At 43.3% G+C, this 16,351-nt stretch overlaps 1 protein-coding gene across 1 annotated transcript in view; it reads left to right on the top strand.

The window, feature by feature from the left end:
• PCCA (propionyl-CoA carboxylase subunit alpha) overlaps positions 1 to 16,351 on the top strand; it is a 937,632-nt gene that overhangs the window by 298,259 nt on the left and 623,022 nt on the right. Inside the window, exon 9 of the mRNA XM_033947881.1 lies at positions 3,991 to 4,069. Coding sequence (XP_033803772.1) covers positions 3,991 to 4,069 — 79 coding nt within the window. The remainder of the gene's footprint in view (positions 1 to 3,990; positions 4,070 to 16,351) is intronic.

Genomic DNA, 16,351 nt, shown 5'->3' with positions numbered 1-16,351 from the left:
TATCCTTTCTTTCAGCAACACTTCCATTATTTTTCCAACAACTGAAGTGAGGCTCACCGGTCTGTAGTTTCCTGCTTCATCCCTGTGGCCACTTTTATGAATAGGGACCACATCCGCTCTCCTCCAATCCCCAGGAATCACTCCCATCTCCAGAGATTTGTTGAACAAGTCTTTAATAGGACTCGCCAGAACCTCTCTGAGCTCCCTTAGTATCCTGGGATGGATCCCGTCTGGTCCCATCGCTTTGTTCACCTTCAGTTTTTCAAGTTGCTCATAAACACCCTCATCCGTGAACGGCGCAGAATCTACTCCATTTTCTCGTGTAACTTTGCCAGACAATCTCGGTCCTTCTCCGGGATTATCTTCTGTGAACACAGAACAAAAGTATTTGTTTAGCACATTTGCTTTCTCCTCATCACTCTCCACATATTGGTTCCCAGCATCTTTTAGCCTAGAAATTCCATTTTTCATCTTCCTCCTTTCACTAATATATCTGAAAAAATTTTTATCTCCCTTTTTTACATTTTTAGCCATTTGTTCTTCCGCCTGTGCTTTCGCCAGACGTTTCTCTCGGCTTCTTTCAGTTTCACCCTGTAGTCCTTTCTGCTCTCCTCTTCTTGGGTTTTTTAAATATTTCACGAACGCCAACTCTTTCGCTTTTATTTTCTCAGCCACTAGGTTGGAGAACCATATCGGCTTCCTTTTTCTCTTGTTTTTATTGATTTTCTTCACACAAAGGTCCGTAACCATTTTTATCCCTCCTTTCAGCTTAGACCACTGTCTTTCCACTTCTCTTATGTCCTCCCATCCTAACAGCTCTTTCTTCAGGTACTCCCCCATTGCATTAAAGTCTGTACGTTTGAAACCTAGGACTTTAAGTATCGTGCGGCTGCTCTCCACTTTAGCCGTTATATCAAACCAAAGTGTTTGATGATCACTACTTCCCAGGTGAGCAACCATTCGAACATTAGAGATACTCTCTCCATTTGTGAGGACCAGATCCAATATCGCTTTTTCCCTTGTGGGTTCCGTCACCATTTGTCTGAGCAGAGCCTCTTGAAAGGCATCCACAATCTCCCTACTTCTTTCCGATTCCGCAGACGGAACATTCCAGTCCGCATCCGGCAGATTGATATCTCCCAACAGCAGAACCTCCTCTTTCCTTCCAAACTTTTGGATATCCTTATCAATTTGCTGCGATTGAGTCGGAGGTCTGTAGACTACACCCATGTAGATAGAAGTTCCATCTTCTCTTTTCAGAGCGATCCATATCGCTTCTTCCTCTTCACAGGTTCCTTGCATTTCAGTCGCTTGGATATTGATCTTTACATAGAGAGCTACTCCTCCACCTTTTTGACCATCTCTGTCCTTCCTAAAAAGATTATATCCCTGTATGTTTGCATCCCATCCATGTGATTCACTGAACCATGTCTCTGTGATAGCGACAATATCTAGATCTGCCTCTAACATCAGGGCTTGCAGATCATGAAGTTTGTTGCTTAGACTGTGAGCATTTGTGGTCATCGCTTTCCAGCTATTTTTCAGCGATAATCTCCTTTTTCGTATGGATTTTTGTTTCGTTTCACTTTCCGTTGCAATACTAAGAAATGAGTTGCTGATATTGTTTATGTGCAGTCTTTGCTACTATCACATCTTTTCTTTTGCCGGGGGTAGTCTCTATAATTGTCCTTCATACATACACCATCCCCACCTTCTAGTTTAAATGCCTAGAAAAATATTGTCTAAATTTCTCTGCAAGGTTTCTTTTTCCTGCTGTAGTAAGATGTAGCCCATCAGTGCAACATAGCTTCTTGTCCTTCCATGTATTTCCCCATCCTCCTATGTACCTGAAGCCTTCTTGATGACAACAGGCTTTGAGCCATCTGTTAAAGTCCTCTGTGTTTTTCACTCTTTGCTCTCCCTTTCCAAATGCAGGCAGTATTTCAGAAAAAGCTAAAGTCTTTACAAAAGGTTTCACGCCCTCACCAAGCTCCCGAAAAGCTTTCTGTGCTGCAAGTGTGGAGTTGTTGGCCAGGTCATTTGTTCCCAGATGGATAACAACATCAGTGTTAAAATCCTTAGTTTCCTCCTTAATTATAGTATGTATTTGCCTGGAACTCCTGGTAGCTGAAGATCCTGGAAGACATTTCACTATTTTTGTCTCCTCACCTTGTGTTCCAAGGTTAATGCCTCTGATGATGGAATCCCCCAACAGTAATAGTTTTCTGTTTTTGGCTTTTTTATTTGTGCTTAGGGTGCGCTTGTTCTCTTGAGTTACCTTCATTGGTTCCAGTCCCACCTCCCTTCTGTTTTCTTGAGTATCACAGTGCACTAGTGGAGCGAAGGAATTCTGTAGAGGTAATATTTGTGAAGGTGGATGTTTCTGTGTTACATGTCGCAGTCTTCCTGAGCCTACTGTGACCCATTTATTCCTGGGCTGTTTTATTCTTTGAGGTAGAGGTGGTAAGTTGGTATGATTATGTGGAGTGATGGAAGCTGCTTTAATTGTATTTAATTTCTGTTTAAGTAAAATAAGATAGTGAAGGCAGACCAAAAGTTTCAGAAAATGCCTTTATTTCAGTAAATTTGGTTAAAAGAACCACTACTTTGATCAGGAAGCAACAAGATTTTTGATTTAAAAGCTAATCCAGATAAGTAGGTCTTTAATTGAAACATGAAAATAGAGAAGGAAACATGATGTCCCTCTGGTGTAGGAAGTTGGCAAATATGGATTCAGGAGTTGATGGAAGAAGAAAGGCACAGGTAAGAATAGTTTGCCTGAGCAACAAAGGACACAAGGAGAGGTTGGGGAGGAGGGGGTAGAAGAGTGAAGAGGTAATGGTAATGGAGAACATGCAGGTGAGTAGGAGAGTCCTGAAAATGTGTATAGAAGCAAATAGGGAGCCTGTGTTCTGACTTGAGAAGAGGGATTAATGTGGAGAAACAGTAAGTATTTAAACATAGTAGTTTTACTTTGGCTCTTCTTGGGAAATGTATTGCAAAGTGTCCATATGATCCTGCATTAAGGCATTAATAACGCTCAAGTCAGATCTAGAAGTAACATTATTAATTAATTATTTATTTCTTGTATAATCACACTTTATTCCGGGACCAGTGGATTATTTCCGTCTGCTCACCAGGACTTTGTAGTAAGCCTCAAACTTCAGAGATTTAAACCCCTCCCCGTTTACCTTCCTACAAACCAGGCTATAGGAGCTTGTCTTTTCTACTTTTGGTGCCTCTGTTTTGGCAGCAGGCTCATCAGTCCCACTCTGATTTTTCAGGATGCTCTACTATGTCTCACTGGTCCCAGAATAAAGTGGGATTGTACAAGAACGAAAGATTAGGTTCTTACCTTTGCTAATCTTCTTTCTTCTAAATCTTCACTTTATTCCGGGAACCCACCCTATACCTTGCTGATTCGCTGATTGTCTGCCTTTCCAAGTACTGGTAACCTGGATTTCTGTCTTCTGACCAGTCTTTATAAGAGTACCATTAGAATGGGTTTAGCATTTAGTTTGGTGTTGGGGAGGGTCCCTAGTTCAGGCACCCCCTTCTGACAATGCAGGCTGTGTCTTCTTATAGCACTGTTTTGTCGTTCAGGTTTCTAATGTTTCATGACGTTTTCTCTCATTTTTCATTGTTGCTGCTTTTCATTTGTTGATATGAGCAGAACTGACCGAGTTGCCGGGAGTTTCCCTGTTCCCCTCTGTCTCCTATTATCCTCTACAGATGTTCCGGACTGCTTAGGGACAGTGATGAAGTAAGAGGAGGAGGGGTTTAAGTCTCTGAAGTTTGAGGCTTCCTACAAAGTCCCGACGGGTAGATGGAAATAACCCACTGGTCCTGAAATAAAGTATGGATTTACAAGAAAGAAGATTAGTCAAAGGTAAGAACTTAATCTTTTGTTCAGTATTGGACATATGAAAAGCTTTCACTTTAATATAACCAAATAATAAAAGTTTGAAATTGTTTGTTTCCTGCTGCTAGGTTATCCTGTTATGATCAAGGCCTCTGCAGGTGGTGGTGGGAAGGGCATGAGAATTGCCTGGAATGATGAAGAGACCAGGTGAGAAGAAAATGCATCTAATATGGGAAGGAGGTGAAGGTAAAACTAGACAGTTTACATGCCTAGAATGAGAAAAGATAATGGGAGTAGTATGGCATAAGTAGATTGGTAAGCCAAAGGAGCACGCGTAAGGAGCATATCCTGCTCCTTTATGCACTCCTTCATGCGCTTCTATTTTCAAGCTCTTCCAAAACCCCAAATCTACACTGGTCTATTGGAAATTCAGCTCATAAAAAAGCAATTTTTCTACTGCATATCCTCCCAATTTTCTTCTTCAATTGCCTTTGCCGTCACCCATCTCCACCTTCACCTTTTTTCCTCATCATCACACATACCCAATTCTATGGCCTCAATTCTAGTATCCTGGGGTCATCGTCCTCCCCCTCGGGTTTTCAGTGGCAATCGGCCCAGATACCTGACAGCTATTCCCATAATTTCATCTTATTTGACACACAAAAAGTCAACCAATCATTATGTCCATCCAAAAATAGGTCTCTTAAACATCCGTTCCATTAAAAACAAACACCACTTAATCCATGATCTAATTCTCCAACACAAATTACACATTCTCTGCCTAACAGAGATATGGCTAACTAAAGGCGAAGAGGCCTAATTCAACCAAGCTTGCCCTAATAATTACAAATCAAAACTTTACTTCCACTCAAACAAAAAAGGAAGCGGTCTAGCCGTGATTTACCACACCTCAATCCCACTTAAAATCGATCCTTCTCCAACTTTCAATCTTCATCCAGTCGAAACCCTCCAATTCGCAATCTTAAACAACAAGCCTCTAAACTTCCTCCTCACCTTCCTATCTCCCCCAGTCACCAAAGCTCCACTTATCGCTCTTATGTCTGCAATTATGGACTTTAGTATTTCCCATCCAAATCCTATTATCTTAGGAGACTTTAATATACACTTTGATCAATTGAATCATTCAAACACATCAGAGCTTCTAACATTAATTTTGAACATTTCCTTGATACCTCTGCTCTCATCCCCCACCTACTTAGCGGCACACCATCGACATGATTTTTGGTCAAAAAGCCATCATCCATATATTTCAAAATCTAAAAACCTATTCTCTTCCCTGGTCGTACCATGTCTTAATCACTTTCCAACTAAACTCTCCTATACATTCTTCTCCATCCCTACAAAGTATATACATATCCAGAGATCTTAACAAAATCACATCTTCTGCAATACAAAACTCCTTCAATCTGGACTTACAGGAATTCACTAACCTTAAAATGGATGAACAATCCGATCTCTGGAAAGAGTCAACACAATCTCTAATTGATCATCTAGCCCCACCTTTAGAAAAAAAACTCCAACCTACACCTCAAAAAACAAGCCATGGTTCACTGAAAACCTTACTCTTCGTCGCCAACTCCACTTCTCCGAACATAAATGGCGACAATCTCGGTCCAACAGTTCCTTTTATCATTACAAAGAACTTGCAACACAATATAAAATCTCAATACAAAGAGCAAAAAAGGATGACTATTCCAAATACATAACCAACGTTCGCAACTCTTCTGCATTATACAGTATAGTTTGATTGCTATCCCCATACTCAAAGAAGAAACCTTCTTTGCTTCCCAATCAACCATCTTGTCCTAGCCAGACACTCTCCCGCGAACATAACTTCAACACCTTATCCTGAATTTCTTCCTCACACTAGGTATCCACATTCCCTGTCTGCTAAAAATTCCTTCTTCATAATTGTATCATGATATTTCACTGATGTTAGAATAATTTCAATTGTAAGATGTAAAATAGTTATTTATATATTACTTGTTGGAATATTCATATTTATCTCTATCTCTACCTCTCTCTTTATATTTTTATCTTTACTTTTCATTAATTGTTTCTTCAGGTACTTTAGTTAGATTGTGAGCCTTTGGGACAGTTAGGGAAATTTCCAAGTACCTATCTTATTTATTTTTATCTATTGTATCTTTTTAATGCATCATTTTTGTAAACCGCTTAGAAACCTCACGGTTATTAGCGGGATATAAGAATTAAATTAAATTAAAATTAAATCTTCTACAGAATTAGCTAACTATTTTGATCAAAAAATAAGATATCAGATTAAATTTAGGACAACTAACACCCGCCAAATCCCCAGATCCTACAGACCAGACTAACTATCTATCTTTCAGCACTCTCTCCAATTTCAAACCTCCCTCTCTATCAGACGTACTCAAAGTCATCCAATCGATAAACATCTCCAATAATCCAACTGAGACTATCCCTCCATCAATTCTATAAAAATGCTTCCCTACCTTTGGACCATTCATTTTGGAAATGATAACCGAGAAACTTTCCACCAAAGTTGTTCCAAAAATGTGGAAATCTGCCTTAGTCTTCCCCAAAATCAAAATTCAGATGAATCTCAGCCCTCCAATTATCGCTCGATTGCCAATCTACCATTCATCAACAAACTTACAGAAAAAATAGTACTCAACCAGCTTACAGAATTCCTCGAGAACACCAATGCTCTTCACCCAAACCAAACAGACTTTCGCACATACCACTCCACGGAACTATCTTTACTTGGTCTCACTTCTACTATCTACTACTTTCACAACCATCACAAATCAGTTCTTCTAATTTCCCTAGACCTGTCATCGGCTTTTGACACTGTTGATCATTTTCTGCTCCTCAGTCTCAAAACCTGCAGAATCTTGGGTTCCGCTCTTCTCTGGTTCACCTCTTATTTTGAAGATCATAATTTCAAAGTATATTCAAAAGAAACCACCTCATTACCAATCATACAAACCTATGGTGTCACTTGGGGTTCAATTCTCTCCCCTCTGCTCTTCAACATTTTCCTAGCCCCTCTCTCACTCTGGCCCAGTCTATCAGATTCACAATATTTGCATATGCAGATGACATCCAACTTCTCCACCCCATCAATTCCTCCAACATCAGTGATATACAGGAAATAAACTCAAAACTGGATAAAATCAGCAACTGGCTTTGAACAAACATAAACAAATCACATGGTTTACTTTTCCCGATCAGAAACAATGAAATCATAAACAGACAAATTTCCATCGATTCTTGCCCAATACAAATGGAATCAAAAATAGAGCTACTAGGAGTCATCCCAGACAAAGACTTAACTTACCATGATCAAATAAGTTCTGTCATAAAAAGTTGTTTCTACAAACTTCGTCTTATCCCTCCGTAACCTCTATTCTTGAAACCACATCTGTCGAAACTCTGATCCACTCATTAGTCATCTCTTATCTTGACTATTGCAACTCCTTATATCCAAAACACAGCAATCAAACTTATACACAAAATAGGAAAATATGATCATGTCACTCCCCATCTACAAGAAGCACACTGGTTACCCATCTCACATCGCACTACATATAAAATTTTATTGTTTGCTTTTAAAATTAAACATACGCGCACACTAGCCTTTCTCGATAAACTCATAAGAACATAAGAATTGCCATAGCTGAGTCAGATCAGTGGTCCATCATGCCCAGCAGTCCGCTCACGCGGCAGCCCTTAGGTCAAAGACCAGTGCCCTAACTGAGACTAGCCTTACCTGCATACGTTCTGGTTCAGCAGGAACTTGCTAACTTTGTCTTGAATCCCTGGAGGGTGTTTTCCCGTATAACAGCCTCTGGAAGAGCATTTTAGTGTTCTACCACTCTCTGGATGAAGAACTTCCTTATGTTTGTACGGAATGTATCCCCTTTTAACTTTAGAGAGTGCCCTCTCGTTCTCTTTACTTTCGAGAGGGTGAATAACCTGTCTTTATCTACTAAGTCTATTCCCTTCATTATCTTGAAAGTTTCGATCATATCCCTTCTCAGTCTCGTCTTTTCAAGGGAGAAGAGGCCCAGTTTCTCTAATCTCTCACTGTACGGCAACTTCTCCAGCCCCTTAACCATTTTAGTTGCTCTTCTCTGGATCCTTTCCAGTAGTACTGTGTCCTTTTTCAGTGCTGGTCACAGTATTCCAGGTGAGGGCGTACCTTCTTCTATCTGTTCGTGATCCCCTTCGTAATCATTCCTAGCATTCTGGTCGCCATTTTCGTCACTGCCACGCATTGTGGGACGGCTTCATTGACTTTTCGACCAATACTCCCAAGTCTCTTTCCTGGGGGTCTCTCCAAGTACTGCATCGGACATCCTGTATTCGTGTATAAGATTTTTGTTACCGATATGCATCACCTTACACTTATCCACGTTAAACCTCATTTGCCATGTCGCGGCCCATTTCTTGAGCGTGTTTGTCACGTTGCAAGTCTTCGCAATCCTCCTGCGTCTTTACTACTCTGAATAACTTCGTATTGTCTGTAAATTTAATCACCTCGCTCTTCGTACTAATTTCCAGGTCGTTTATAAATATGTTGAAGAGCATGGGTCCAAACACTGAACCCTGCAGCACTTCGCTCGTGACACTTTTCCAGTCCGAGCATTGTTCATTTACCCCCACTCTCTGTTTCCTATCCACCAGCCAGTTTGTAATCCACGTGAGTATTTCACCCTCGGTTCCATGGCTCGCAATTTTTCAAAGTAGACGTTCATGCGGAATCTTGTAAAACGCCTTCTGAAAATCCAGATATACAATGTTGTTCGGATCACCCTTGTCTATCTGCCTGTTTACTCCCTCGAAGAAGTGCAGCAAGTTTGTCAAGCAAGATCTTCTTTTGATGAAGCCATGTTGGTTGATCCTCATTAGATTGTGTTCGTCAAGGTGATCAATGATGCGGTCCTTTATCAGCGCCTCTACCATCTTTCCCGGTACCGAGGTCAGACTCACTGGTCTGTAGTTTCTTGGATCTCCCCTCGAACCTTTTTTGAAGATCAGCGTAACATTTGCCACTTTCCAGTCTTCCGGAATCCTTCCCGATTTGATTGACAGATTCGCTATTAGTTGAAGCAGTTAAGCTAATTACCCTCGGATGGATGCCATCCAGTCCCGGAGACTTATCATTTTTAAGCCTATCAATCTGCCTGCTTACCTCTTCTAGACTGACTATCAACCCTGTCAGTTTCGCATCTTAATTTCCTGCGTATAGTCTGTTGGCTTCCGATATGTTGTGTATATCCTCTTCGGTAAATACAGACGCAAAAAATGTGTTCAGTTTGTCGACGATGGCTTTGTCCTCCTTTAGAACTCCCTTTATTCCATGGTCATCCAACGGCCCCACCGCTTCCTTCGAAGGTCATTTCCCCTTAATATACCGAAAGAACGGTTTGAAATTTTTTGCCTCCTTGGCTATTTTTTCCTCGTAGTCTCTTTTAGCCCCTCTTACTCCCTTATGGCACCTGCTTTGATGATGTATGTGCTTTTTCCAGTTTTTGTCTGTTTTTGACCTTTTCCATTCCTTAAACAAAGTTTTCTTGTCTCTGATTGCTTCCTTCACCACTACAGTGAGCCTCGCCAGTTCCTTGTTCTGTTTCCTCTTGGATCCCTTGTTGATACGCAGTATATATAGATTTTGCACCTCAGTTACTGTCCTTAAAAAGGGACCATGCTTGCTCTAGTGTTTTTACAGTGCCTATCCTCTTCTTAATCTTCTTCCCCACCATGAGTCTCATCCCTTCATAATTCCCTTTTCGAAAGTTCAATGTTGTGGCCGTTGTTCTGGACCGATGTTTCGTCCCTGCGTCCAGGTCGAAGCTGATCATGTTGGATTTTTGATTTTTTGAACTTTGTGGTTACTGTGTTTTTTGTATGACCACATTTTCACATACTGCTTTATGTTTATGTGCACCTGAATATTTATGCTTTGCAACCGAGGCCGCACAGGTTTTTCTCATGTTTGAGGTTTTTTTTACTGTGATGGTTCCCGGGTGCAGAAGGAGCCTATGATTGATATATCAAAGCCCTTGTGGCTGACTGAGGCCTGGTGAATGCTTGTATGCTTTACCAAAAGTGCCTCTATATTTGATAGATATTTCCAAGGCTCGTTTTAGTAAAGATAGAGTGATTTACAGGTGCTATGCCCAACATGGTGTGAGGAGTTTGTCAAGTTGTAAATTTACCCTTAGATTGCTCCTTAGCAGCAAGATTTTAGATTTGTAGTACTTTCAGGAATATTCAACAAAGGTCTCCCAACAGAGAGAATGTGTACTAATTTGCTTCAGTTGGTCAAGCTGAACATCCAGTTTGCCTTGACATTTCCAGCAAAACCGTAGTTCACACATCAAAGGGAATCCATGTTTTCCTTAAAGCTACAGACTCTGGGAGATGATGCCAGGCCGAAGGGTAGTACACTGTATTGATAATGCAGATTCCCCACCCGAAATCTGAAGTACTGACGGGAGGCCAGATGAATGGGAATGTGAGTGTAAGCCTCCTTGAGATCTAGAGAACATAACCAATCGTTCTGATCTAGAAGGGGATAGAGGAATGCCAGGGACAGCATGCAAAATTTTTCTTTGACTAAAAATTTGTTGAGAGCCTTGAGATCCAGAATGGGTCGCAGATCACCCGTCTTCTTCGGAACTAGGAAGTAACGGGAGTAAAACCCCCTGCTCTGCTGTTCCAGAGGAACTTCCTCGATGGCACGGAGATGAAGCAGAGCTTGAGCTTCCTGAAGAAGAAGGGTGGTCTGGGATGGATTGGAAGGATACTCTCTTGGAGGAAGCTCTGTGTAGAACCTGAGTGAAAAAAATGATGGAGACGACCTCCTACGGGTGGAAGGGAGGACAGAGACAGAACGATGGAGGTTATGCTCTGTTTGAGACAGTCAAAAAGGCTGCGCAGCCTTAGGTGCAGCAGAAGGCTGAGGTTTCTGTTGCTTCTGCTGCTGTTGTTTCTTGGGGGGTGCTCGCCCTTGGAGGATAATGCCTCTGGAAGGATGGAAGAGATTGAGAAGGTTTTGCAGGAGCTGGCTTGGACTTTGGTCTGAAAATTGAAGCAAAAGATTTTTCATGCTCAGACAACTTCTTAGTGGCAGCCTTGTTTGATTCATCAAAGAGGTCATTGCCATCACATGGAATATTAGACAGACGATCCTGAAGATTAGGGTCCATATCAATGATGCGAAGCCAGGCCAGGCGGTACATCGCTACTGAGAATGCAGTGACCCTGGGAGAAAGTTCAAAAGCATCATAAGATGACTGAAGAAGATGTAACATGAGTTGCACCAAGGTAGCAGTAACTTCTTGAAACTCCAAATGTCTATGTTGATCCAGGTTTTTTTTATAAAACCTGGAAGGATATCAATCAGGAACTTAAAATAAGTAGTGAAGACAAAATTATAGTTGAGGCCCCTGGAAGCCATCATAGAATTCTGATAAAGATGACGGTCAAACTTGTCCATGTCTTACCCTCTCTTCCAGGAGGTACTGTGGCATAGACCCTGGAAGGATGGGTCCTCTTCAAGGAGGATTCCACAAGGAGGGATTGGTGAGATAGTTGTGAATTCTCAAAACCCTTGCAATGTAGAGTTCTATACCTCGATTCCAATTTCCCTGGAACAGCAGGTATAGCATTAGGAGTCTCCAGATTTCGTTTGAAAGTTTGAGACAGAAGCCTATTAAGAGATAGCTTTAGTGACTCAGCAGGAGGTTGAGGCAGATGCATTTCTTCCAAATATTCCTTAGAGTATTTAGAACCAGCATCCAATTTAATATCCAGGTCGTCAGCCATTTGACGAAGGAAGGAAGAAAAGGGACAATTGATCCGCCAGAACATGGCCTTGAGAGGGACTCGATGACCCCGAGGCGCCTCGAATCGAGAACAAAGGTGAAGCCCCTCTGGAGTATTGGTAACCCAAGGAATAAGCAGACTTGGAGGAGGCATTGGAAGCAGTTGAATCCTCGTGGTCTGCAATTGGTGACCTCAAGCGAGGAGTGGAAGGCCTTGAAGCGGAGGGTCTGGATGGAGGTCTGGACGAGGAAGGCTTTTCTGTAGAAGACCTGCGCCTCAATGGATGTCTCGATGAGGGTCTCGATCGACGATGAGAATACTGCCTGGAAGTAGGCCTCGTGTGAGATCGAGGAGACCTCGCCCTATGTCTGGAAATGGGCAGTGCTGCTTGTGAATGAATAGGGCTAGAAGCTGTAGATCGAAACCCCATAGACTCTGTGGTTTGGATCGAGGAATCGAAGCACTCCCAAAGACTCGACTCCTTGTTTGGAGTGTGAAGATTCCAATCGAGACACTCGCAAAGACTCGACTCCTTGCATAGTGTGTGTAGATTCCAGACCAGACACTCGCAAAGACTGGACTCCTTGCGTAGAGTGTGTAGACTCAGCTCGAGGCATAGGCAGAGACATGGCCTCGCGGGAGACTGCTGATTGCCCAGGCTGGACTTCAGGAGGCAGAGATGAGGCAGGACTGTATTTGCTCAGTAACTGAACAAATTGCTGCTCTAACATGGTCTGGAGAGAAGCCTACAATTGTGGATCCGAGTCTGAAACTGGACCACTTGCTGAGGCTAGAGGATCCAAGGTAGCGATAGAAGCATGCTTCAACTTGGAGGATTGATGCTTGGATAGCTTGAGGACCACCGCAGGAACCTTCTGCTTAGGTATCTGACCTGAGGGAAGCTCAGGGGAAGATAAAGCAGGTGTACTCGAGGAGGGTCTGATGAGATTCAAGGTCGGAGGGAATTGTGGAAACTGGAGGACCCCCAGTTGAAGTCTTGACCTAGTCAGAAGTCGAGGGTGTAACTGAAGAGTCCATCCTGAATAGCTTTTTCACTTGAACCCGATGATGTTTAAGGGCTTGAGGCTTGCACAACTTCGGAATATGGGCAGGCCCGAGGCAGCGAAGACACCAGCAGTGTGGGTCCGTGAGGGAAATCGTACGCTGGCATTGGCTATACTTCTTGAAGCCCGTGACTGGCTGGGACATAGAAGGAAAGATAGCCGCGGCAAAGTCGAAGCCCGCAGGCTGCGGGCGCGCGACCCTTCCCACCAGTCAGCCGATGAGAAAAACTTTTTTTTTTTTTTTTTTTAATGAACAGAAAAGAAAAAGGCACAGTGATTCGGCAAAAAGAAATTAAATACAATCCGCGGTGAAGAGAAGGCAAGAAGAGAATGAAATTCAGCGCAGAGCGTCAAAGACAGACTTCATGGCTCCGCGGAAAATTGAGAACTGAGGAGATTCGCCCTGTGCTGGGCGGGAAGGCACTCGCGCATGCGCGGGGCAGCATACTCAAAACTTCTGACTTTCTACACGCAAGTCTACTTGCGAGGCTGTCCGCATCCGAGCTCCGTGGATGATGTCGCCCATATGTGAGAATAGGCTGCCTGCTGTTCCTGGATAACAACTGTTATGGTAAGTAACTGTGCTTTGTCTTTGACCAGAGGGTCACCGTGTGAGCGGACTGCTGGGCACGATAGACCACTGGTTTGACCCAGCAGCGGCAATTCTTAAATTCTTATGTTGTGGGTCCCCTATTGTTCCCCATTATCCTTACTTTTCTTTGTAAAATGTCTCTTAATGTTCACTCTTCCCTCTCCTTTAAGTATTATTTTAATTTTTTATTTTATTTTAGCATTGTAAACCGGCTAGATACTTGTCGATGGTCGGTATATTAAAAATAATAGAACTTGAACTTTAGGGTTTGTAAAATCGGCCAGTGTTGTTTAATAAGGGTAATAGTCAAGTTGGTAGCTGTAGAGTAAGAACATAAGAACATAAGAAGTTGCCTCCACTGGGTCAGACCAAGGTCCATCTCGCCCAGCGGTCCGCTCCCGCGGCGGCCCATCAGGTCTGCGACCTGTGAAGTGGTTTCTGACCACTTCTGTAACCTACCTCAAGTTATATCTGTACCCCACTATCCCCTTATCCTCTAGGAACCTATCCAAACCCTCCTTGAACCCCTGTACAGAGTTCTGGCCTATCACATTCTCCGGAAGCGCGTTCCATGTGTCCACCACCCTCTGGGTAAAAAAGAACTTCCTAGCATTTGTTCCAAACCTGTCCCCTTTCAATTTCGCCGAGTGACCCCTAGTGCTTGTGGCTCCCCACAGTTTGAAGAATCTGTCCTTATTCACTTTCTCTATGCCCTTAAGGATTTTGAAGGTTTCTATCATGTCCCCTCTAAGTCTCCTCTTCTCCAGGGAGAACAACCCCAGCATTTTTAACCTGTCAGCGTATGAAAAATGTTCCATACCTTTTATCAGTTTAGTCGCCCTCCTCTGCACTCCCTCGAGTATCGCCATGTCCTTCTTGAGGTACGGCGACCAGTATTGAACACAGTACTCCAGGTGCGGGCGCACCATTGCGCGATACAGCGGCATGATGACCTCCTTCGTCCTGGTTGTAATACCCTTTTTGATGATGCCCAGCATTCTGTTTGCTTTCTTTGAGGCTGTCGCACATTGCGCCGATGGTTTCAGTGATGTGTCGACCATCACCCTCAGGTCCCTTTCAAGGTTACTCACCCCTAGCAGTGTTCCCCCCATTTTGTAGCTGAACATCGGGTTCTTTTTCCCTACATGCATGACCTTGCATTTCTCTACGTTAAAACTCATTTGCCACTTTTTTGCCCAGTCTTCCAGTCTCGTTAGGTCCCTTTGCAGGTCTTCACAGTCTTCCGTGTTTCTAACCCTGCTGCAGAGTTTGGTGTCATCAGCAAATTTGATAACCTCACATTTTGTCCCTGCCTCCAGATCTTTAATAAATATATTGAACAGTAGAGGTCCCAGCACCGACCCCTGTGGAACTCCGCTCGTGACCCATTGCCAGTCTGAGTATTGGCCTTTTACTCCAACCCTCTGTTTCCTGCCTGCCAACCAGTGTTTTATCCATTGGTAGATATCCCCTTGCACCCCGTGGTTCCACAGCTTTTTAAGTAGCCGCTCGTGAGGTACCTTGTCGAAGGCTTTTTGGAAGTCAAGGTAAATGATGTCTATGGATTCCCCCTTATCTATCTGGCTGTTTATTCCCTCAAAGAAGTACAGCAAGTTCGTGAGGCATGACCTTCCCTTGCAGAAGCCATGCTGGCTCGCCTTCAGTTGTCCATTGTTTTCTATGTGTTCGCAGATTGTGTCTTTTACCATTGCTTCCATCATCTTCCCTGGAACCGAGGTCAAGCTCACAGGCCTGTAGTTTCCCGGGTCACCCCTTGATCCCTTCTTAAAGATGGGCGTGACATTTGCTATTTTCCAGTCCTCTGGGATCTCCCCTGTTTTTAGGGAGAGGTTACATATTTGGCGAAGTGTCTCTGCTATTTCGTTTCTCAGTTCTTTTAGTACCCTTGGGTGGATGCCGTCCGGGCCCGGTGATTTGTCACTCTTTAGTCTGTCTATCTGTCTGAGGACATCCTCTTTGCTTACCTCTAGTTGTACCAGCCTTTCATCGTGTTCTCCGTTTATAATCACCTCGGGTTCCGGAATATTGGATGTGTCCTCTCTGGTGAAGACTGACGAAAAGAATTTGTTTAACCTGTCAGCTATCTCTTTTTCCTCCTTTATCGCTCCTTTCCTGTCTCCGTCGTCCAGTGGTCCCACTTCCTCTCTGGCTGGTTGTTTCCCTTTCACATACCTGAAGAAGGGTTTGAAGTTTCTTGCTTCTCCTGCCAGTCTTTCCTCATATTCTCTCTTTGCTTTCCTGACCGCTCGATGACATTCTTTCTGGTGTCTTTTGTGCTCTTCCTGGTTTTCCTTTGTTGGTTCCTTTTTCCATTTCTTGAAGGATGATTTCTTGTCGCTTATCGCCTTTTTAACTGCAGTTGTTATCCATGCTGGGTTTCTAGTTCGATTTTTTTTGCACCCTTTCCTAAACCTTGGGACGTACAGATCTTGTGCCTCGAGCACTGTGCCTTTAAGCAGTGTCCAGGCTTCCTTTACGGTCTTCACCTTCCCTGAGCTGTTGCTGAGCTTTTTTCCTACCATCTTCCTCATGTCCTTGTAGTTTCCTTTTCTGAAGTTGAGTGCTGTCGTTGTGGTTCTTTTCACCTTTGATGTTCCCATGTTTAATTTGTACTGGATCATGTTGTGATCGCTGTTCCCTAATGATGCTAGTACCACCACTTCCTTTGCGGGTCCCTCTAGCCCGTTGAGGATTAGGTCTAGAGTGGCATCCCCTCGCGTTGGTTCCGTGACCAGTTGCTCCATGAAACAGTCCCTTATCGCCTCTAGGAATTTAGTTTCTCGCATGCAATTTGAGTGCCCAATGTCCCAGTCTATTCCCGGATAGTTGAAATCCCCCATAACCACCACTCTTCCACTTTTGCACACCTGTCTCAGTTCGGCCTCCAGGTCCAGGTCGTTTGCTTCTGGCTGTCCTGGTGGGCGATAGTACAGACCCATTTTGATGTCAGCTCCTTCCCCTCCTGTCAGTTTA

The sequence above is a fragment of the Geotrypetes seraphini genome, chromosome 6 (assembly GCF_902459505.1).
Source record: "Geotrypetes seraphini chromosome 6, aGeoSer1.1, whole genome shotgun sequence".
NCBI lineage: Eukaryota > Metazoa > Chordata > Amphibia > Gymnophiona > Dermophiidae > Geotrypetes > Geotrypetes seraphini.
Note: the sequence above shows the minus strand (reverse complement) of the source record. Positions and strands in the feature narration are given on the sequence as shown.